The 19284-nt window shown below is 53.6% G+C and overlaps 1 protein-coding gene across 2 annotated transcripts; it reads left to right on the forward strand.

Annotated features, from left to right (window-relative positions):
• The first annotated feature begins 1238 nt into the window (after positions 1-1238).
• DDR1 (discoidin domain receptor tyrosine kinase 1) lies at positions 1239-17965 on the forward strand. Of its 2 annotated transcripts, XM_003788981.3 has the most exons (19): positions 1239-1407; positions 2591-2757; positions 6861-6987; positions 7075-7177; positions 7390-7618; positions 9064-9211; positions 9471-9570; positions 10365-10551; positions 10655-10901; positions 11360-11455; positions 11570-11721; positions 12475-12640; positions 13316-13426; positions 14566-14810; positions 14951-15078; positions 15275-15493; positions 15954-16188; positions 16694-16843; positions 16971-17965. In XM_003788981.3, the coding sequence occupies exons 3-19, from the start codon at positions 6903-6905 to the stop codon at positions 17109-17111; spliced, it is 2742 nt and encodes a 913-aa protein (XP_003789029.1). In that variant the 5' UTR covers positions 1239-1407; positions 2591-2757; positions 6861-6902; the 3' UTR covers positions 17112-17965. The 2 variants fall into 2 exon arrangements, with proteins under 2 accessions (XP_003789029.1, XP_003789030.1); XM_003788982.2 differs by lacking the exons at positions 1239-1407; positions 13316-13426.
• Positions 17966-19284: the final 1319 nt, after the last annotated feature.

The raw sequence follows: 19284 nt of genomic DNA on the forward strand, positions 1-19284 counted from the left end.
TTCACAGCTGAACTCTATCTTTCTCCCAGAGCTACACAGTCATTTCTTCCTCCTCTTACATTCCTGGGCCTCAGTTTCCCATTTGTATTTGGTGGCATGACTCATGCCCAGTGCCTTGTCCACTCCCTTGCCCTGCCCCCCACCAGTTACTTCTCATCCTCTCCAGCTGCTGACCCAGCCTGCTCCCCCAAAGGCAGCTGCATCTGTGGGATGCAGGCTGTAGCTACTATGTGAGGGGGACCCATCTGGTCTTTTCTCTCTCTCCTTGGTTCTGCTGGCTTCCCTGCATTGGCCGGGTGGTCTGCAAACCCGAAGTGCTTTTGCCTCTCTCCTATGTGCCTCTCTTCTCACATTTTTTCAGCTGTTTCCCCTCCTCTCCTTCCTGGGCAGTAGGAGGCCACCAGCATGAAGGAGAGGATAGCCCCAATGGGAGGGCAGAAATGGGAAGGGGTAGAGGAGCACTTTAGGGGATCTGAAGGACATCAGGGGGCCTCTGGGATTGGGAATGATTTGGGAGATGTGAGATGGGCTCTGGGCCCCACCGATGGGTGGACAGGCATTCTTCGAAACTGCTCTCTGGCCCCTGGGAATCTCAGCTCCGAGCCCCACATTCCAGCCGGCTCCAGCCCCTTTTCCGTGGTCACTTGACTCCGCTGGGCCCCAGTCCGGCAACCCTCCTACTCCTACTGTGCTGGGGCTAGGTGAGCATTTTCCACTAGGAATTTTTCTCCTGAGGGTGAAGTGGGAGCAACGTGAGTTTCAGGACTCTTTGGCATTCTCTACTGTCCCTTGTGGTCCCTTTTGTCTGGGCATTGTCATGCCACCTGACCCGGGTCAGCGTGGGCTTGGGGTGTGGAATGTCCCACTAGGGTGTGAGGGGTGGCAGCTAGCCCTGGGCTTCACCAGAGCGCTTGCCCAGGACTTCACCAGAGCGCTGTTCCTGGGGGGGCGGGGCTGCGAACCGCCCAGGTGAGGTTCCTAGGGAAGCCTTGGCTCCGCCCCAGCCTGGCCCCACCCCCGGCCCAGCCTCTCCAGGGCCCAGATTCCCCAGCGGCAGTCACCAGAGGGGTAGGTACTCTGGAGGGAGCCCGGGGGGCTTGTTGGAGGGGAAGGCGGGAAGAGGCAGTTTTCCAAGTGACTCTCGGCTGTCTGTTAGCAGGTCCTTTAGCAGCTGGGGCGTCTAGATTTGGTGAACTTGTGCCTTTATGTGCCTTGGCCTCTCGCAAGGGCCAGCCTTTTCCTGGTAGTGCTTTGTGTTCTCGTCTGGTTGGGATTTCACGTTTCTTTCTCCGGATTGTTGTTGGGGACTGCAGGCAGAGTGTGTGTTTTTTATCTACTGTGAGGTGCAACGGGCAGAGGTCTGCAACAGAGCGCTCGAGAGAGAACTTCCTGTGACCGTGACATTGTGTAGGTAGTTGGCAGGTGTGGGGGTGTGGAGAGAGATGGGGCGGCCGAAGTGGTGCTGAGTGGGGAGGAACACCTCCTACCACGAAATTTTCTGTCCCTACATGTCCTCCATCTGGCAGTCCTCTACCCTGTGATTGGCCTACCTTGTCCCTTTGCGCTAATCTTCTCGTGTCTCTTTTTTCCCCTTCTTTTTTGGCTGTGTCTGATTCTCACTTGTGCCTCTCCCCTCCTGCTCCTTTCTTTTCCTACCACCCACCTTGCCCTGGCTTCATTTCTGCCCTACTTCCCTTCAGTACCCACGCGGGCCAGAGCTCATTGGGCCCGAGAGAACTTTGCAGAGGATTCCCAGCTCCCGGGGCAGGAGCCCCAGGGAACCAAGCCTGGGAGCCTGGATCCCACTGTTCCTGAGAAGAGGGGTGCCCTGCGGAGCTGGGGGGGAGGTAGAAAGAGGAAGGGGCTAGAAGAGTGTGGGCCGGCCCTCAGGCTCTGGGGTCCTCGAGGTTGAGGTGTGGAGAAAGATGCCCTGAGGGTGCCAGAGAGGAGCTGAGCTAAGGCAGGCGATGTGAAAAGAGCGCCTGCGGGCCAGGCTGGACAGGTGAGCACTGCTCCCTTCCCCCATTGAACTCCCGCGGCTAGGCGTGGCGCCGGGCCTGTGGGAACCTGCTCCTTCTTCTGTGCCCTGGTCTGCTCCCCTTCGCCTCTCTCTTCAGGAACCAAGCCCAGGAGGGAGGGGCGCCATCCATCGGTGGGGCCGCATGTTGGGAGGTCCGGAGCTGGGCCTGGGCTGGCTGGCCTCAGCTGCGGAGGTTCTCGTCGGTGGGAAGGCTGAGTGGAGAGGGTGGTACGGAGCGGGCTGGGGGCTGCAGCCGTTGGGCTGCCCAGGAGAGTGTGCGGGCGGCTGGGATGCAACGCCGGGGAGGGGCCCGGGGCTTGTTACCTGTTGGAGGCCTGGCGCTCCGGCCGCGCCGGGTGGGCGTGGCGGGCCCCGGAGGGCGGCGCTGGGCGTGGGAGCGGCGGGGACTACTCTGTCCGGGAGGGGAAAGGAGGGCGGCGGGCCCCGCCGCGCGGCGCGGAGGGCGAGGGGAGGGAGCAAGGAGCGGGGGAGGAAAGGACGGAGCTGAGGCGAGGGGAGGCGGCGCCTGGGCCCGTGCCGCCCCAGCCCTGGCTCCTCTCCCCGGAACAGGCCCCCAACAGCTGCTCGCGGGAGCCGCCTCCCGACACCCGAGCCCCGCCGGCGCCTCCCGCTCCCGGCTCCTGGCTCCCTCCGCTTCCCCCCTCCCCTCGCCCAGCCGCCGAGGAGGCCCCGCTCCAGGGTCGAACGCCTGGGTCTGCCGGGAAGAGCAATGAGAGGTAGGGACAGCGGCGGCGGACCTTGTGGGGCGGAGGCCTGGGGCTCCGGGGAGGAGCGGCGGCGGCAGGAGGGAGCGGGCCGGCGGGGAGGCAGCACGTCCCGGGCTCTACCACATCCTCGTTGTCCAGCTCTTCTAAGTCCGACCCTGCCTGCCTCCCCACTGCTGGCTTACTGTCTGAGAAAGGGGAAAAGGCCCCAACTTCCGAGAAAAAGCGTGTCCCAGCGCTGAGAAAGGCACCACTCCCCCTAGCGTAGAGGAACTGAGCCCTGGGAGGACAGGTGCTCCTTTGTAGCCCTACTGAGTCATCTCTTCTGCCCCCTGGAGAACGGGCCTGCCCTCCACCTGGCCAGTCCTCGCAGGCATCAGCTAACTGTTAAGTCTCTGCCCAGCCAACTCTCAGTTGGACAGCCTGGCCACAGCCCAGCAGAGAGAGGGACTGACACTCTAACATACCAGTGACACCGCTCTTTCATGCTGCATAGTCAGTGATAATGCCATTACCAGTGAGCATCATCCTTAGGGTCTCACTCCCTTTCCCGCCCTCAGTTGTCACCCCACAGGTCCCCTGGTCGCTGGTGACTGGACATTCCTTTCCAGCTCCTGCATCCCCAGCCAGAGTCTAGGCTCAGGCTCTCTGTGGCTGAGGGATGTACATGTTTCCAGAATTGAAAGATGCAGTGGAGACAGGTGAAAGCAGAATGTATAGGGAAATGAATTGGAGAAATTGCTCTTGTTCCCATTTCCACTCTTCTCACCCAAGCGTCCACCTCTTCCCTGCCCACTGGACATCTCATGTGTGTTAGGCGGTGGGCCCCCAGTTTGCCCAAGGGCCTGAGTATGTGTGTCTCACTGTCTTCTGGTCACAGGAGCATGTGGTGTTTGTCATTTCATGTTCACAGGTGTCTGAAGGTGGCTATTCACTAAGTGACAGGGTTGGACTTTAAAGAATTTCAGGGTGTGGATGGAGTTGATGTGTGCAATGAGCGGCTGTGTTTGCTCTGTCTCCAGCGTCTGTGAAGGGTTGTCTGAGACACTGAGGGTGTGTGTGCACTACATTTAGCCCCATGTTTACAGCCAGCTCAGTAAATTTATGTGTCTGACCGTGTGTGTGTGTGTGTGTGTGTGTGTGTATACATACTGAGCTGTGAGGATGGTGTTGTCTGGGTGGAAAGTAGGGAATTGGGAGAGGAGGGGAAAGGATCTATGTCAGGGTGGCATGGTGCTGGTTTGTAATTGGTTATAATGGGGTGGGGTGGGATTGGGGTAGGTCTTCTGGGCCTGTCCTCCACGTGTCAGATGGTGGGGTCAAGACACAGTGGAGAGAGTTGGGTGATTGGGGATATTGAGAAACGGGTTGTCCCAGAAGTGTCTGTGCTTCTCTGTGTTTCTCTGCTTGGCTTTGTGCCCTGCGTTTCTGAGCCTGCTCTATTTACCTCTTGCTTTGTGTTTCTCGCTCTGTCTCCCCCTGCCTCCCATTCTCTGCCTGCCTGTCTTTGTATCTCTGCCCCGGGCTTCTCTCAGCTCCGTCTGGCTCTGATGACTCATCTGGGATAGGCATGAAGGTTACTCAGGGGAACAAGAGTCCTGCTGTTCCCAAGAGAGGTGGGGGGTGTGTGTGGAGAATAGCACCCAGGAATTCTGGGCCAGTTTCCTGGGACTCTGGTAGCCTGCTCCCCTATACCACAGCACTAGACCCCAAGGGACCAAGGATGATGCCTTCTGGTTCTAGCCTCTCCCTTGATAACCAGTGTCCCCCGCAATTCAGTCAGCCCCCTCAGCTGCTGCTTCAGAGCTCTGGGGTCTCAGCTGCCTCTTACATTCCTGCCCTAGAGCATTGTGGGAGCAGCTGGAGGAGGACAAAGGGATGGGGGAGTGTCCCCCACTCCTACCTCCTGGGGTGACCTAGCTTCCTGGTCTCCAGGGCAACTCAGCTTTTCCCCCAGCCTGGGCTCTTCCTCTAGAGGCAACCACCTTCTGAAAGAGAGACATGGGGGACAAAATACCTGGATCTCCATCCCAGGAAGGGAAGGCAGAGCAGGGAGAGCTGGGGACAGGATGTTTTGGAGCTGATGTCAGGGTAGGATAAGGCTGTGAGAGAGGTGGCAGAAGTCCCTCAAGATTTTAGGCCCTGGAGAATTCAGTGCAGGGCTCTGGGACCAGCACAGGTTAGGGTAACTTTTCCTACAGCTGAGGCAGGGGAGAGCAGTTATTTGGGTTTGAGAGGAGATGCCAGTCGGAATGGTGTTAGGTGGAATAAGCTGCCTGGGCCTCTTGAGAAACAGAGTGGAGATCCTCAAACTTTAATGGGCACAGATCACCTGGGGATTGTGTTAAAATGCAGATTCTGATTCAGCAAGTCTAGGGTGGGCCTGAGATTCTGTCTTTCCCCAAGCTTCCGGGTGTTGCTGATGCTGCTGAGCCTAGAAGTCTCTAGAGGACAGTAAGATTAGAAGGTGCTGAGGTCCCTGACTTCTCTTAGAGTTTGGGGCTTCTAGGTGGGAGGGGACCAGAATCAACTGGTCCAGGCTTATCTAGTGTTTAATTTTATTATATCTTCTACAAGGAGTTGCCTAGCCATTTTTGGACAACTTTATTTTTTTTAAATCAAGACAATTTTTATATTTAATGTATCATATGATTTTCCATAAATATATCAGTGTTACGATGTTACGGGATTTAGAACAATAATACAGCCTGTCTTCTCTTTTTGTTTGCTTTTTTCTTCCCATTCATGTTAACTTATGTTACATTTTATTGTTATGTGTATATTCTATTATGTACCTTCTCTCTCTAGACATAAATATAGGTATATATACAAACACAGAGGTTTGTTTATTCTTTGTTTTCAAAAGGTGGGATACTTTTTCATCCTTTTGTAGCTTGCTTTTTATATTCATCAGTTGCATAGGAAATTGCACCAAGTCAGAGACATATTGCTACTTTGTGACTTTTCATAGCCGCATAGTAGTCCAGGAACCTTAAATTTTTTTCCCAGCCCATTCATTTTATTTTTAGACAGATCCTCAAGCTGTCCCTCTTGGATAGGGTGCCGTGGCATCAAAGCTCACAGCAACCTCCAACTCCTAGGCTCAAGCGAGTCTCCTACCTCAGCCTCCCAAGTAGCTGGGACCACAGGCGCCCACCACAATGCCCGGCTATTTTTGGTTGCAGCCATCATTGTTGTTTGGCGGGCCTGGGCTGGATTCGAGCCTGCCACTTGAGCCACAGGAGCCAAGCCTCCCAGCCCATTCTTTAGGGGCATTCACATGGCTTACAGATTTGTGTCATTACAAAAAGTGCCATAATAAACATCTTTGTATATGTGTTCTTCCTGGTGCTTCTCCCACTCCCTTTGGTTAGATCATTGGAAGGTTGAAGGGGATGAATATTATAATTAAATAGATACTGCTAAATTGCTTTCTAAATGGATAATGCTACATTTCCACCATCACACATGATGGCTGCTTTTTCATCACTCTTCACCACCTAGAGGTGTTACAACCTTAAAACATATTTTGTCAATCTGATTTATATTTTCCTGACTCTAGTGAATTTGACTATTAAAAAATATATATGTGTTGGCAATTTGGTTTTGCTTTTCTATGAAATGATTGTCCAAATTCTTTGGCTATTTTTCTATTGCGTTGCTTATTATGTCTTTTTCTTCTCAATTCATAAGAGGCTTTATTATTATTAACCGTTTTCCTGCCATATATAAGCATTTATTTTTAAAGATTTATTGTTTGTTCAGAGCCATTGTTTATGGGGTATTTTGCCCTTTATTCATTGGGAAAATGGGGGTTTAGGCAACTTACTAACTAATCTCCGTCCCAGTTTCTTCCTGTGTTAAATATGGATAGTAATAGAATCTACCTTATGAAGTGACTGTGAAGATAAAATTATGAATTCTGTTTAAGGGTTTAGCCCAGTGTCTGGGACAAGGAAAACATTCTAAAAATATAGCTGATGATTTTAAACAGTTCCTGTTATCCTTTTACTGTTGTAGTCCCCAAAGTAGCCCATTCTGTCTCCCTCTAATGCTGTCAGCTGTGACTCAGTCCCTCTGATTAACTTACCCACTACCCACTTTGTCCCCTGCAGAGATGCTGCCCCCACCCCCTTAGGACTGAGGGATCAGGAGCTATGGGGCCAGGGGCCCTTTCTTCTCTACTGCTGCTGCTCTTGGTGGCAACTGGAGATGCTGACATGAAGGGACATTTTGACCCTGGTGAGGAGACTGAATTACGGGTCCCTGAGGGATGGGGCTTGAGAGACGGACAGTTGAGTCCCTTGACACATGCTTATTCTCACCTAGCCAAGTGCCGCTATGCCCTGGGCATGCAGGACCGGACCATTCCTGACAGTGACATCTCTGCCTCTAGCTCCTGGTCAGACTCCACTGCTGCCCGCCACAGCAGGTAACTGTTATACCCGGTGTACCTGGAGCTGCCCTAAAGGGAGCTCCTGGGATCTCTACTTGCCTTTCCAACTCCTCTGCCTGAGCCAAGAGGCTTTGAGAAGGCATAGGTCAAAGAAACCCCTGCGGTCTGTTGGGGTGGAGAGGTTAAATACTGGAGACAGAGGCAGATCCAGGGCCAGATGTTTCCTGTGACCTCTTTCCCCCTCCCAGGCTGGAGAGCAGTGATGGGGATGGGGCATGGTGCCCTGCAGGGTCAGTGTTTCCCAAGGAGGAAGAGTACCTGCAGGTAGATCTACAGCGGCTGCACCTGGTGGCTCTGGTGGGCACCCAGGGGCGCCATGCTGGGGGCCTGGGCAAGGAATTCTCCCGGAGCTACCGGCTGCGTTACTCCCGCGACGGCCACCGCTGGATGGACTGGAGGGACCGCTGGGGTCAGGAGGTGAGGCAGACAGGGGCAGTACCCAGGGAGGTTGGCTTTCCTCTCTTCCGCCTATACTTAAAGCAACACCTTTACACCAGTGATACTAGTTTATATCATGTCCAGCCTAGTCCCCACCCCTGAGCTCCTTCTAGTTTTGCAGACCTAACTGCCCTCTTGTCCTCTCCACCTAGAGAGGACATCTCAAACTTACCATTAACTTCCCAAGCTGAACTTGACTCCCACTTTCACCCCAAGGCTGCTCTTCTCCCAGCATTTTCTAGCTCAGGAAATGGTGCCACTATTGCCCTGTTGCCCAAAACATAAGCTAAGGTGATATCCTTCATCCCTCTGCTTCTTTCACCTTCTTCTTCCAAAGCATGAGCAAGGCCATCTGTTTTACCTCTATGGTAGTTCCTGAGTCTGATCACTCCTCACCACTCCAGCTCCTCTGCCTTGGCCTTAGATCAATGTGGTAGATGCCAAACTTTTCTTGCTGCCCTTTTCTGCCTAGAGTCAAACCTCCACTTTGGGACTATGTCTAGTGGACTTTAGAACATGTAATCAGATATGTTGCAGCTAGCTCACACCTCTCGGCTGGCCTTCCACTCTGGCACAACAAAAGCTGAGCTCCTGGCTGGTGCGGAAGGCTCAGCCTGGCCTGGCTCTTGCCTTGCCTGCATCTCTTTGCTTCTTGCTCCTCCTTGGCCGTACTGCTCTTCTTGTTTTTCCCAGGACAAGCAGGGCCCATTCCTGCTGCTTCAGTACACTTTCACTTGCTGTTCTCTGTGCCTGGAAAGCTCCTTCCCCAGATGTCCATCAGCCTTTCCCACTCCATTCAGTTCTCCCTGAGGTGTCTGTCCTTACAAAGCCTCTTCTACCCGTGCAGGACTAAGATTCCAAGTAGAAAAGACTCCTTCACTGCCCTCCAGCTTGAGAGGAAGAAGGATGTCACAGGGACTCTTCCACCTCACTGCTCTGTCCCCACACCCTGCCTGCTGTTTTTCACAGCTGTTTCCCCTGTTGGAATCTCAATCCTGCAGGGGCAGGGACTGACGCTCACCACTGAGAACATGCCTGGCACAGTGGGCTCTCAGCCAACTTCTGCTGAATGAACAGAGGGATGAGACAAGAGGGGGAAGCTGAGGCAGGGGTGCAGGGCTGTGAGGACGGGGTAGAGTCTGCACACAGTGGGATTAGTGAGTGTCTGGGCGATGAATGGATGGAGTCAGGTGAGGAGAGAGGAGAGCTGAGCCTAGAGTCTGAGGATGGGCTGTCGAGCTGAGAGAGGGTCAGAAATCTCTTCTATAAAAGCCTGGCTGTGCCCCACAGTGCTGTGTGCTTGGTGTCACCCTTCACAAATCTAGAGGCCACCGTGGGCTGAGCCAGTGAGCAGCTGGTAGCTGGGAACTGACTCTAACATGGAGCCCTTCATACCTGTCCACCCCCTGCTTCCCGGCCCACAGGTGATCTCCGGTAATGAGGACCCTGAGGGAGTGGTGCTCAAGGACCTAGGGCCTCCCATGATTGCCCGACTTGTACGCTTCTACCCCCGGGCTGACCGGGTCATGAGTGTTTGTCTGCGGGTGGAACTCTACGGCTGCCTCTGGAGGGGTGAGTAGTAGCTTAGCTCCCTGAGAGCCTGTTTCCTGGTCTGGGGGTGGGACATGGGGAGCCCATTGTCCAGGATCCTCCTTCTCTTGTCACTCTTGAGTGAGGAGGGGTCTAGCTAACATCACCTCCTCCACACCAATAGGCTAGTGAGCAAGTGGAGGGATACAAGAAAGGGGAACCTTGTAGGGGACCTGCCCAGGCCTGATGCAAGGATGGGATGGAGGCTTCATACCTGACACTCCCCTCCCAACCTCCCCAGATGGACTCCTGTCTTACACCGCCCCTGTGGGGCAGACAATGTACTTATCAGAGGCTGTGTACCTCAACGACTCCACCTACGATGGACATACTGTTGGCGGGTAAGGGGGATGGACCCTGCAGAACATGGGGCCTGGGATGAGAGGGAGGGCTGAGTGTGGGAGGCTTATAAGTAGTCTGAGCAGGAGATGGAAGAACTGGGGAGAGATATCCATCATGTGGGGCCTCAAAGGACAGGACCAGGAATGAAGGGCAGGGTGGCCAGTAGCCCATATGACATTGTTTTATTATTATTATTATTATTATTTTATTTGTGTTTTAGAGACAGAGTTTTACTTTGTCACTCTTGGTAGAGTGCTGTGGCATCACAGCTCACAGTAACCTCCAACTCCTGAGCTTAGGCAATTCTCTTGCCTCAGCCACCCGAGTAGCTGGGACTATAGGCGCTCGTCACAACGCCAGGCTATTTTTTTTGTTGCTGTTGTTGCAGTTTGGCTGGGGCTGGGCTTGAACCTGCCACCCTCTGTATATGGGGCCAGCACCTACCCACTGAGCCACAGGCGCCACCCCCATATGACATTTTGTACAAATTAGGAAAAGGCACCCCTCTGCTAATACATATCTCTTGGAAATTGTCACAATAAATACATCATAGATCGAATGTCACCCCTTCTAGGTAATGCCTTTGTGTAGGGTGTGACCTGCAAATTTCCTGAGATAGTCCTGGGGGTGGTATGGGGAGAAGGGAAGAGAGAACTGTGTGAGGGTGTGGTGGGGGTGGGGAGGTGAATGGATGGGAATGGCTGGCCAGGCCACCAGGGGGTGGGGGCAGAGTGCCTAGATGTCAAGACTATCTTTCCTTCTAACCTCTTCTTCCTTGTCCCCTCCTTTCCAGGCTGCAGTATGGTGGTCTGGGCCAGCTGGCAGATGGTGTGGTGGGACTGGATGACTTTAGGAAGAGCCAGGAGCTGCGGGTCTGGCCAGGCTATGACTATGTGGGATGGAGCAACCACAGCTTCCCCAGTGGCTACTTGGAGATGGAGTTTGAGTTTGACCGGCTGAGGGCCTTCCAGGCCATGCAGGTGAGTAAGTCCAGCTCTCAGGGAGGGCTCTGAAGCCAGGCTAGGTGCTGCTGGGGTATCCCCAGGGTCTCCTGGCCTTGACCCTGTGTCTCTCTTCTCCCAGGTCCACTGTAACAACATGCATACGCTGGGAGCTCGCCTGCCCGGTGGGGTGGAATGTCACTTCAAGCGAGGCCCTGCCATGGCCTGGGAGGGGGAGCCCATGCGACACAACTTGGGTGGCAGCCTGGGAGACCCCAGAGCCCGGGTTGTCTCAGTGCCCCTGGGTGGCCGTGTGGGTCGCTTTCTGCAGTGCCGCTTCTTCTTTGCGGGGCCCTGGCTGCTCTTCAGTGAGATCTCCTTCATCTCTGGTAAGTCCCTGAGTGTGCCCAATCCCCAGCACTGGGATTGCCAACTGACCTAATTCCTAACCCTGCAGTACCCCCAAATACCCATTCTTGACATCTATCTTTCACCCATGAGCCTTAACCAGAGGTGCCCCTTTCTGTTCCTCATTCCCTACATATCTCTGTCTTTCCTTTATGAACCCTCAATCGGAACCAATTGAGCCAGTCTGACAGTACTGTTGTTCAAGTATTGAGATACTTGAGTGCTAGTTGAGAAATAGCCTCTTCTATATGCTTCCTGACACCCCAGACCCGCACAGTGGGCTTCCCTGAGGAGCTCTCCTCATCCTTACCATCCAGCAACTGAAGCGTGGTCCTTCCAGCTGTGACTGAGAGTCACCCCTGCTCTTGCTCCTTTACTGACAGCTCCCTGTGTCTCCTCCTTCTCCAACTCCCTCCTTTCCTTTCTTTCTTCTCCCCAGATGTGGTGAACAACTCCTCTCCAGCTCTGGGGGGCACCTTCCCACCAGCCCCCTGGTGGCCACCTGGCCCTCCTCCCACCAATTTCAGCAGCTTGGGTGAGCAGCCCTGGGGCCTCCTGGGGTGTGTGGACCCTGTATACTGCCCCTCTGTAGGCTGCCCCTCAGGACGGGTGGGAGCCTCCTACAGTGCTACTCTTCTGCCTCCGCTAGAGCTAGAGCCCCGGGGCCAGCAGCCTGTGGCCAAGGCCGAGGGGAGCCCGACCGCCATCCTCATCGGCTGCCTGGTGGCCATCATCCTGCTGCTGCTGCTCATCATTGCCCTCATGCTCTGGCGGCTGCACTGGCGCAGGCTCCTCAGCAAGGTGGGCAGGGCTGGGCATGTGTGTGGAGGGAGGATGGTCTCCTGCATAAATCGGGATCTGGTGGGGACTGCAGGACAGAGTCTCATCACGCATCCTTTTTTGAGGAGGGCTCAATAAAGAGACCACTTCCAAAGGTGCAGTCAGGGTATACGGGAGTCAGAGGAGCAGGGCAGGTCCCCTCCCTAGGCCTGCTGAGTGAGAGGAGGCAGCAGTTATCAAGACTGAGGAGGAGCATGTCTGGTGGGGCAGCGGGCTCTAGTCCACCCTGAGGGAGGCCCTAGGGAATAGATACCCTGACCCCACTTTCTGTCCCTCATGTAAACTCCTATCAGGGGGTACCACTCTGGTCAACCCAAATTAGGCCTATTGACAGTCTACACTGGTCAGCCTCTTGGGGCAGAAGCAGGTGGAAACAGGTAGAGATTGGTACTGAGGGGAAATAACAGAAGGCTGGTACACCCCAAGCTACGTCTCCTGGCCAGAGTCCAGTGGTGGTGATCGCATTAAGGTTGCTAATTTTGGACGGCTCAGATTTTGGTTGGAATCATATTGTGGAATGTCAGGCAGGGAGGTTACTTAAATGCTCTTGAGCTTCACTTTCTTTACCTGTGAAATGGAGATAATAGTAGCTAAAAATACAGGACTGTTGTGAGAACTGAGGGAGAGAAAATATAGGTGTAGTGTGTAACAAAGTACCATGATGTGTGTGCTGAGAAGTGGCCACAGTTAATGCTTCCTCTTCCCCATGACAAGGCTGAGCGGCGGGTATTGGAAGAGGAGCTGACAGTTCATCTGTCTGTTCCTGGGGACACCATACTCATCAATAATCGCCCAGGTCCTCGAGAGCCACCCCCTTACCAGGAGCCCCGGCCTCGTGGGAATCCACCCCACTCTGCTCCCTGTGTTCCCAGCAGCTCTGGTAAGACCTGCCATGTCCCGCTCCCACCTCCATTCTCTCTGCCTATTTTCATATTGTATCCCTTTCCCTCTCCTCTTCCATTCTCTTCTTTTCCTGTCTTTCCCAGTTCCAACTCATTTTCTTATTTCTGTGCCCCTAGTTACTGTCTACATCATTCCATGTCTCTACCATAGTCTCCCTCGAGAATTTCCCATGTTACCCACAGTGCCCTGTGGTCTCATTCTGTCCCTGTGTCCACATTCAACTCTCTTCTTTGTTGCACCCATTCATGTATCTCCCTGGCTTCTCTTCTAGACTTACCATGTTCATTTGTTCATTCCATCCATCCATCCCTGTATCTATATCCATACATTCATTCGTCTGTCCTAACATCCATCTATCTATATTCATCCATCCATTCTCCATTTATCTAACCATCCTTCCTACCAACTATACAACCATTCAGATGTTTATCATCCATCTCTCATCATCCGTTCATCCATCTCATTATCCTTAATCTATCTATCTACCCATTCATTATCCATCCAGCTAGCCATAACTCCCTAGGTCCTTATTCTGTCCTGTCTCTGTGTCTTAGTATAGGCATTCCCATCAGCCCTGGCCTTGCCCAATCCTGTCTGTCTAGCCTTGAGTCTCATCCCTTCCCCGTGTCTCCCCCCCTCCTTTTCCCGACAGCGTTGCTGCTCTCCAATCCAGCCTACCGCCTCCTCCTGGCCACTTACGCCCGTCCCCCTCGAGGCCCGGGCCCCCCCACACCCGCCTGGGCCAAACCCACCAACACCCAGGGTAAGCCCCTCTGCCTCTGGGCTCTGCCAGCCTTCCCGTGCCCCTGCTGGGGCAGGGAAAAGCCCTCACACCTGGCACTCCCTCCTCTCCCCACTGTGGCCTCTTTTGCTCTCCTGAGCTCCCTGGAAGGAAGCTCTTGTACACTCAGCTCACTTCTCCTGCTTCTTGATCATTTTTCAGACATCTCCCTCAAACTGAGGAGTAGAAAGCCCACTGGTTCTCAGCTCTGCCCCCCTCCTCTGGCACTCCTCTTCTTCCATGCCATTTCTTTAGCTCTCCTGAGCTGGGCAGGAGGTTGCTGTGGTGGCCCCAGGCTCTCCTGTGATTCTTCCTATTTTCCCCTTTCTCTAGAGCTGCAGGAGGAGGGCCTGTCACCCTGAGTGCTTGCCCTCTCCCCTACATGTGTCCTCTCTCTGCAGTCCCAGAGGTGAAGGCTCACGCCCCCCACCCCTTTTGTCTTCCCCCTCTCTCCTTGGTGTTGCCTTCTCACTGTGGCCTCTTCCCCAGGGCTAAGAGGGGACAGCTCTACTTCTTCTCTTGTCTGTAGACACCTGTGTTGGGGATGTGAAGAACTGTCACCCTCTCCCTCTTTCTGTGTGCCACTGTCTTTGAACTTGTCTTTGAGCTTGGTGTATGAGGTTGGAAGGGTTTGGGTGCCATGGCAGGGAGGAGCCAGGCTGAAAGCAGGGAGGATAGCTAAGGGAGAGGAGAGGGAGGCAGTTGGTGGAGAACAGGATGAGGGTTTGGAAAGGAGAGGGTGACTAGGTACTGGAACCACTTTTCACTTGAGCAGAGAAATTCCTCTTCCAGCCAAGACTTATCTAAGGGGTCCTTGACCCTTGACATGATCTTCACTGGGGCTGGGCTGGGAGATGCCTAGAGAGTAAGACCTTAAGGCAATTTTGCTCAGCCATTCCCATTGCCTTAAAAGCCTTCTCTGGAATAGCTAACTTTCATCCCAGGCCAGTGTCTTGTCTGGTTAGAGATTGGTGGGTGGAATACCAGGGAATAAGAGGGTAGACCCAGTCTCCTACCTGACTGGAGATACAGGGCTTCCGGGAGACTGCGATGGGGACACCCTTGGCTCTCAGGCATTGTCCCTGATGCCTTGTCCTATCTTCTTCCCCTTACCCCTCCAGCCTGCAGTGGGGACTATATGGAACCTGAGAAGCCAGGTGCCCCGCTTCTGCCCCCGCCTCCCCAGAACAGCGTTCCCCATTATGCCGAGGCTGACATTGTCACCCTGCAGGGCGTCACCGGGGGCAACACCTATGCTGTGCCCGCACTGCCCCCAGGGGCAGTTGGGGATGGGCCCCCCAGAGTGGATTTCCCTCGATCCCGGCTCCGCTTCAAGGAGAAGCTTGGCGAGGGCCAGTTTGGGGAGGTAAGGAGGATGCCTGCCTGGCCATCAGTAGTGTCTTTCCCAGTCAGGTGCTCTGATGCCATGCCTGTATCGCCCCATTTGACCCTTGACCTTGGTGAACCTTATTGTGACCCTCTTAGCAAAAGATCTTCTTTTTCCAGGTACACCTGTGTGAGGTAGAGAACCCTCAAGATCTGGTCAGTCTTGATTTCCCCCTAAATGTGCGCAAGGGACACCCCTTGTTGGTAGCTGTCAAGATCCTACGGCCAGATGCCACCAAGAACGCCAGGTGAGGACCAGGGCTGGCGTCAGGAAGGAGAGAATGAAGCCACGGAGGGTGGGAAGCAACCCAGAGAGAACTATGGTGGGGACTGACAGAAGGTGCTGTCTAGGGTAGGGTAGGTGGGGCGCCTGGTCCACCTGAGCAGAAGGGCAGGTGCAGCCTAGCTCCTTGGCACTCCCTCTCTGTCCCCGTGCTTCTCCAGGAATGATTTCCTGAAGGAAGTGAAGATCATGTCGAGGCTCAAGGACCCCAACATCATCCGTCTGCTGGGCGTGTGTGTGCAGGATGACCCCCTCTGCATGATTACCGACTACATGGAGAATGGAGACCTGAACCAGTTCCTCAGTGCCCACCAGCTAGAGGACAAGGCAGCTGAGGGAGACCCTGGAAATGGGGAGGATGCCCAGGGGCCCACCATCAGGTACCTGCCCACCCAGGAGGACTCCTTTCCCCTTAGTGCAGCCTGGTCCTCTAGGAAGAGGAAAAGAGGGGAACATGGAGCAGGGAGGTGGGTAGGGGTTCCAGGAGGGGCCTGGTGTGAGGAATATGTGACATGTTAGTCTAGGACTGTGGACAGAAAGTCTGTGAGCAGAGGACTGTGTGGGGTGATGAGGAACTTGGGCCCTGTCATGACTTCTCTTCTGCCCTCTCTCACTCTCATCCCAAGTCCAGATTGGGAAGCATAATCCAAGAAGAGCTCCTTAGGTTTGGATGGGCCAGAGGTTGAGTGGGAAGCCATGCTGGCCTTGTGTAGGCCAAAGAGCATCTCAGCACAGGGAGCAGGAGTGACCTGGCCCTCTTGGGAGAGGGGCTCCTCTCCTCTCCTGGATGGGATTCTGTGAAACTGCCCTGTGACCCTCTGTCATGGCTCCCTTTCTCAGCTACCCAATGTTGTTGCACGTGGCAGCCCAGATTGCCTCAGGCATGCGCTATCTAGCCACACTCAACTTCGTGCATCGGGACCTGGCCACACGGAACTGCCTGGTTGGGGAGAATTTCACCATCAAAATTGCTGACTTTGGCATGAGCCGGAACCTCTATGCTGGGGACTATTATCGTGTGCAAGGCCGGGCGGTGCTGCCCATCCGGTGGATGGCCTGGGAGTGTATCCTCATGGTGAGCAGCCTGGACACAGGTCAGCAGGGTCAGGGCAGGTGGGGAGAGCACTGGCTGTCACTCATGGCTCTGGTGTCCCCAGTCCCTTACGATCTCTATAAAGTGAGGGTCCCCTGGCTCACAGGACTGGAGAAAGTAGGGTGCTGTGGTATGATGGGCAGAGTCCAGGTACCAAGGTGGAGTTTAGGTGGCAGAGAGCTCAAGAGATAAAGGGGAGGGAGGAAGCTGGAGACAGAAGGGGTTGGGCAGGGAGATGTGTCAGGACCAGAAAATGGGGGAGGGTGGAAGGAAGAGGTGGTAGGAGGTAGACCATGGAGAAAGAAGGCAGAGGGAGAGGGGGCAGGAAAGACAGGCCAGCTAACGAGTGTGGAGAGCCTGGGCTTGGGGAGGTGGGTTCAGACCTTGACAAGGCCCAGAGTGGGCATGGGGCTTGCCATAGCAGGGGAGCAGTATGTATACTGCTTAATGCCCTTCTTTTGCCTTTGTCGCCTTCTTTGTGTGCCAGGGGAAGTTCACCACTGCAAGTGATGTGTGGGCCTTTGGGGTGACCTTATGGGAGGTGCTGATGCTCTGCAGGGCCCAGCCCTTTGGGCAGCTCACCGATGAGCAAGTCATCGAGAATGCAGGGGAGTTCTTCCGGGACCAGGGCCGGCAGGTCAGAGCAGAGGGGAGGGAAGATGGGTGTGAGGTGATGGTGGGGCTTGGAGGGGCAGAACATGATATGGACATCTTTGAGACTAAATACCACTTGTCCCCTGTGCCTCCACACTATAATACTACAGGTATACCTGTCCAGGCCACCTGCCTGTCCACAGGGCCTATATGAACTGATGCTTCGGTGCTGGAGCCGCGAGTCTGAGCAGCGACCACCCTTTTCCCAACTGCATCGGTTCCTGGCAGAGGATGTGCTCAACACAGTGTGAATCACATCAGCTGCCCCTCCCTCAGGGAGTGATCCAGGGGAAGCCAGTGACACTAAAACAAGAGGAGCCAATGGCACCCCCACCTCACTCCCCTTCTGACTGCCTCTTGCCACTAAGAGAAGGCAGTGTGACCACAGGTGGGCTGGGCCTGCCGGGGAGATGATGCCCCCCTTCCCAGACACACTGTCATGTCTCTTTCCCATTCCTCCTTCCTAGAAGCCCCCACTGCTCACCCAGCTGGCCCTGGATGGGATCTCTCTGACCTCCTTTTGCCATCCCTTGGGGAAGGGTGGTGGCAAATATAGGGGCAGACACTGGATGTGGCCCATTGGAACTCCTGGGCTGCACTGGACAACACTGGTTCCTGGAGAGGTAGCCGTGCCCCAAGCCTCTCTTCCTGTCACACACTGGACCCCACTGGCTGAGAATTTGGGGGGTGGTGAGGAGGACAAGAAGGGGAGAAAAATGTTCTCTTATGCTTACTCCTGGAACTGTCCTCAGCTTTGGCTTCTTCCTCTTCCATCACCTGAAACACTGGACCTGAGGGTGATCCCTGCCCTAACCCTCAGTCATCCCAACTTCCCACCTGCCATGTTGTAGCTAGAACTTCTCTAAGCCTGTCCATTTCTGTGGAGTAAATATTGAGATTAGGGGGAAAGAGGGAGCAATGGCCTGTGGCCCTGGGGGTTGGACATCTCTATTGTAGTTGCCATATTGGTTTTTCTATAATCACTTGGGGTTTGTACATTTTTGGGGGGAGAGACACAGATTTTTACACTAATATATGGAACTAGCTTGAGGCAATTTTAATCCCCTGCACTAGGCAGGTAATAATAAAGATTGAGTTTTCCACAGCTGTGTGTTTCCTGGGCTTTTGATAAAATCTGTCTCCTGACCCATTTCCTGTTTTTCTTCTCCTCTATTTCCTTCCTCTCCCTATTCCATTTCCCACCATCTATTTTATCCACCTATAGTGTTCTGTTCCTACATAAGCCAGTCCCTTGCCTGTGGGACCTGGGGAGAATGCATGAATGGATGAATATATGAACCTGGTCAACTCAGAGAGGTGTTCTCCAGGGGGCCTGGAGGGAGTTCCGTCAGGCCAGGGGTTTCAACTTTTTTTTTTGTGCCATGCACACCTTTGGCAGTCTGGAGAGATCTACTGATTCCTTCTCAGAATTGTTTTTAAATCCAGGAAATAAAATAGGCTTACAAAGGAAACCAACTGAAACAGTTTAACAAAATGTTAAAAAAATTATATGTGCTTCTTTTTAATACATTTAATAAGATCTAGCAACAAGTGTGATAACTACTTGTATTTTCCAAATAGCAATGAGAATAAACAATATTTTGAGATTTTTACAACTGTAGTGAGATACAAAAATAGCTGTGGTGTCTATTAGTGATAAGTCACAGGCATTGCTAATATGACTTGGGTGGTTTTACCCATGCTCTTAATGGGAAGGAAATGGGAAATTTCAGTTAGAGGTTAGTGAAAATAAAGGTGTAATTCTTTTTTTTTTGGCTGGGGCCAGGTTTGAACCTGCCACCTCCGCTATATGGTGTGGACACCCTACGCCTTCAGCCACAGGTGCCACCCAGTGTAATTTCTTTTTCTTGCCCAATTTCTAGGACTCTATGACATCTGGGGTTCCCAAGTGGAAAGTCCCTGAATTAGGTTGATTGAATGCAAATGTGTGAGCTGTTGAGATGAAGCCAGAACCAAAAACCTACATTAAATTATCTCATCAGAGGCCTGGAAGGATGAGCCCATCCACCAAGAGAGCATTCAACAAAGAGTTCAAATTTGTGAAGAAAAAGAAATCAGTTGCAAATAATGGACAAGGCAGATCTGTCTTTTTTTTTTTTTTTTTTTAAGACAGAGCCTCAAGCTATCCCCCTGGGTAGAGTGCCGTAGCATCACAGCTCACAGCAACCTCCAGCTCCTGGGCTCAAGCGAGTCTCCTGCCTCTGCCTCCCAAGTAGCTGAGACCACAGGCACCCGCCACAACGCCCAGCTATTTTTTGGTTGCAGCCGTCATTGTTGTTTGGCGGCCTGGGCTGGATTTGAACCCACCACCTTAGGTGTATGTGGCTGGCGCCTTAGTCACTTGAGCCACAGGTGCCGAGCTGGCAGATCCGTCTTGATGGCAGTTCATGTGAAATAAAGACC

Source organism: Otolemur garnettii, unplaced genomic scaffold (genome assembly GCF_000181295.1).
Source record: "Otolemur garnettii isolate 467f Iridium unplaced genomic scaffold, OtoGar3 scaffold00031, whole genome shotgun sequence".
NCBI classification, from domain to species: Eukaryota; Metazoa; Chordata; class Mammalia; order Primates; family Galagidae; genus Otolemur; species Otolemur garnettii.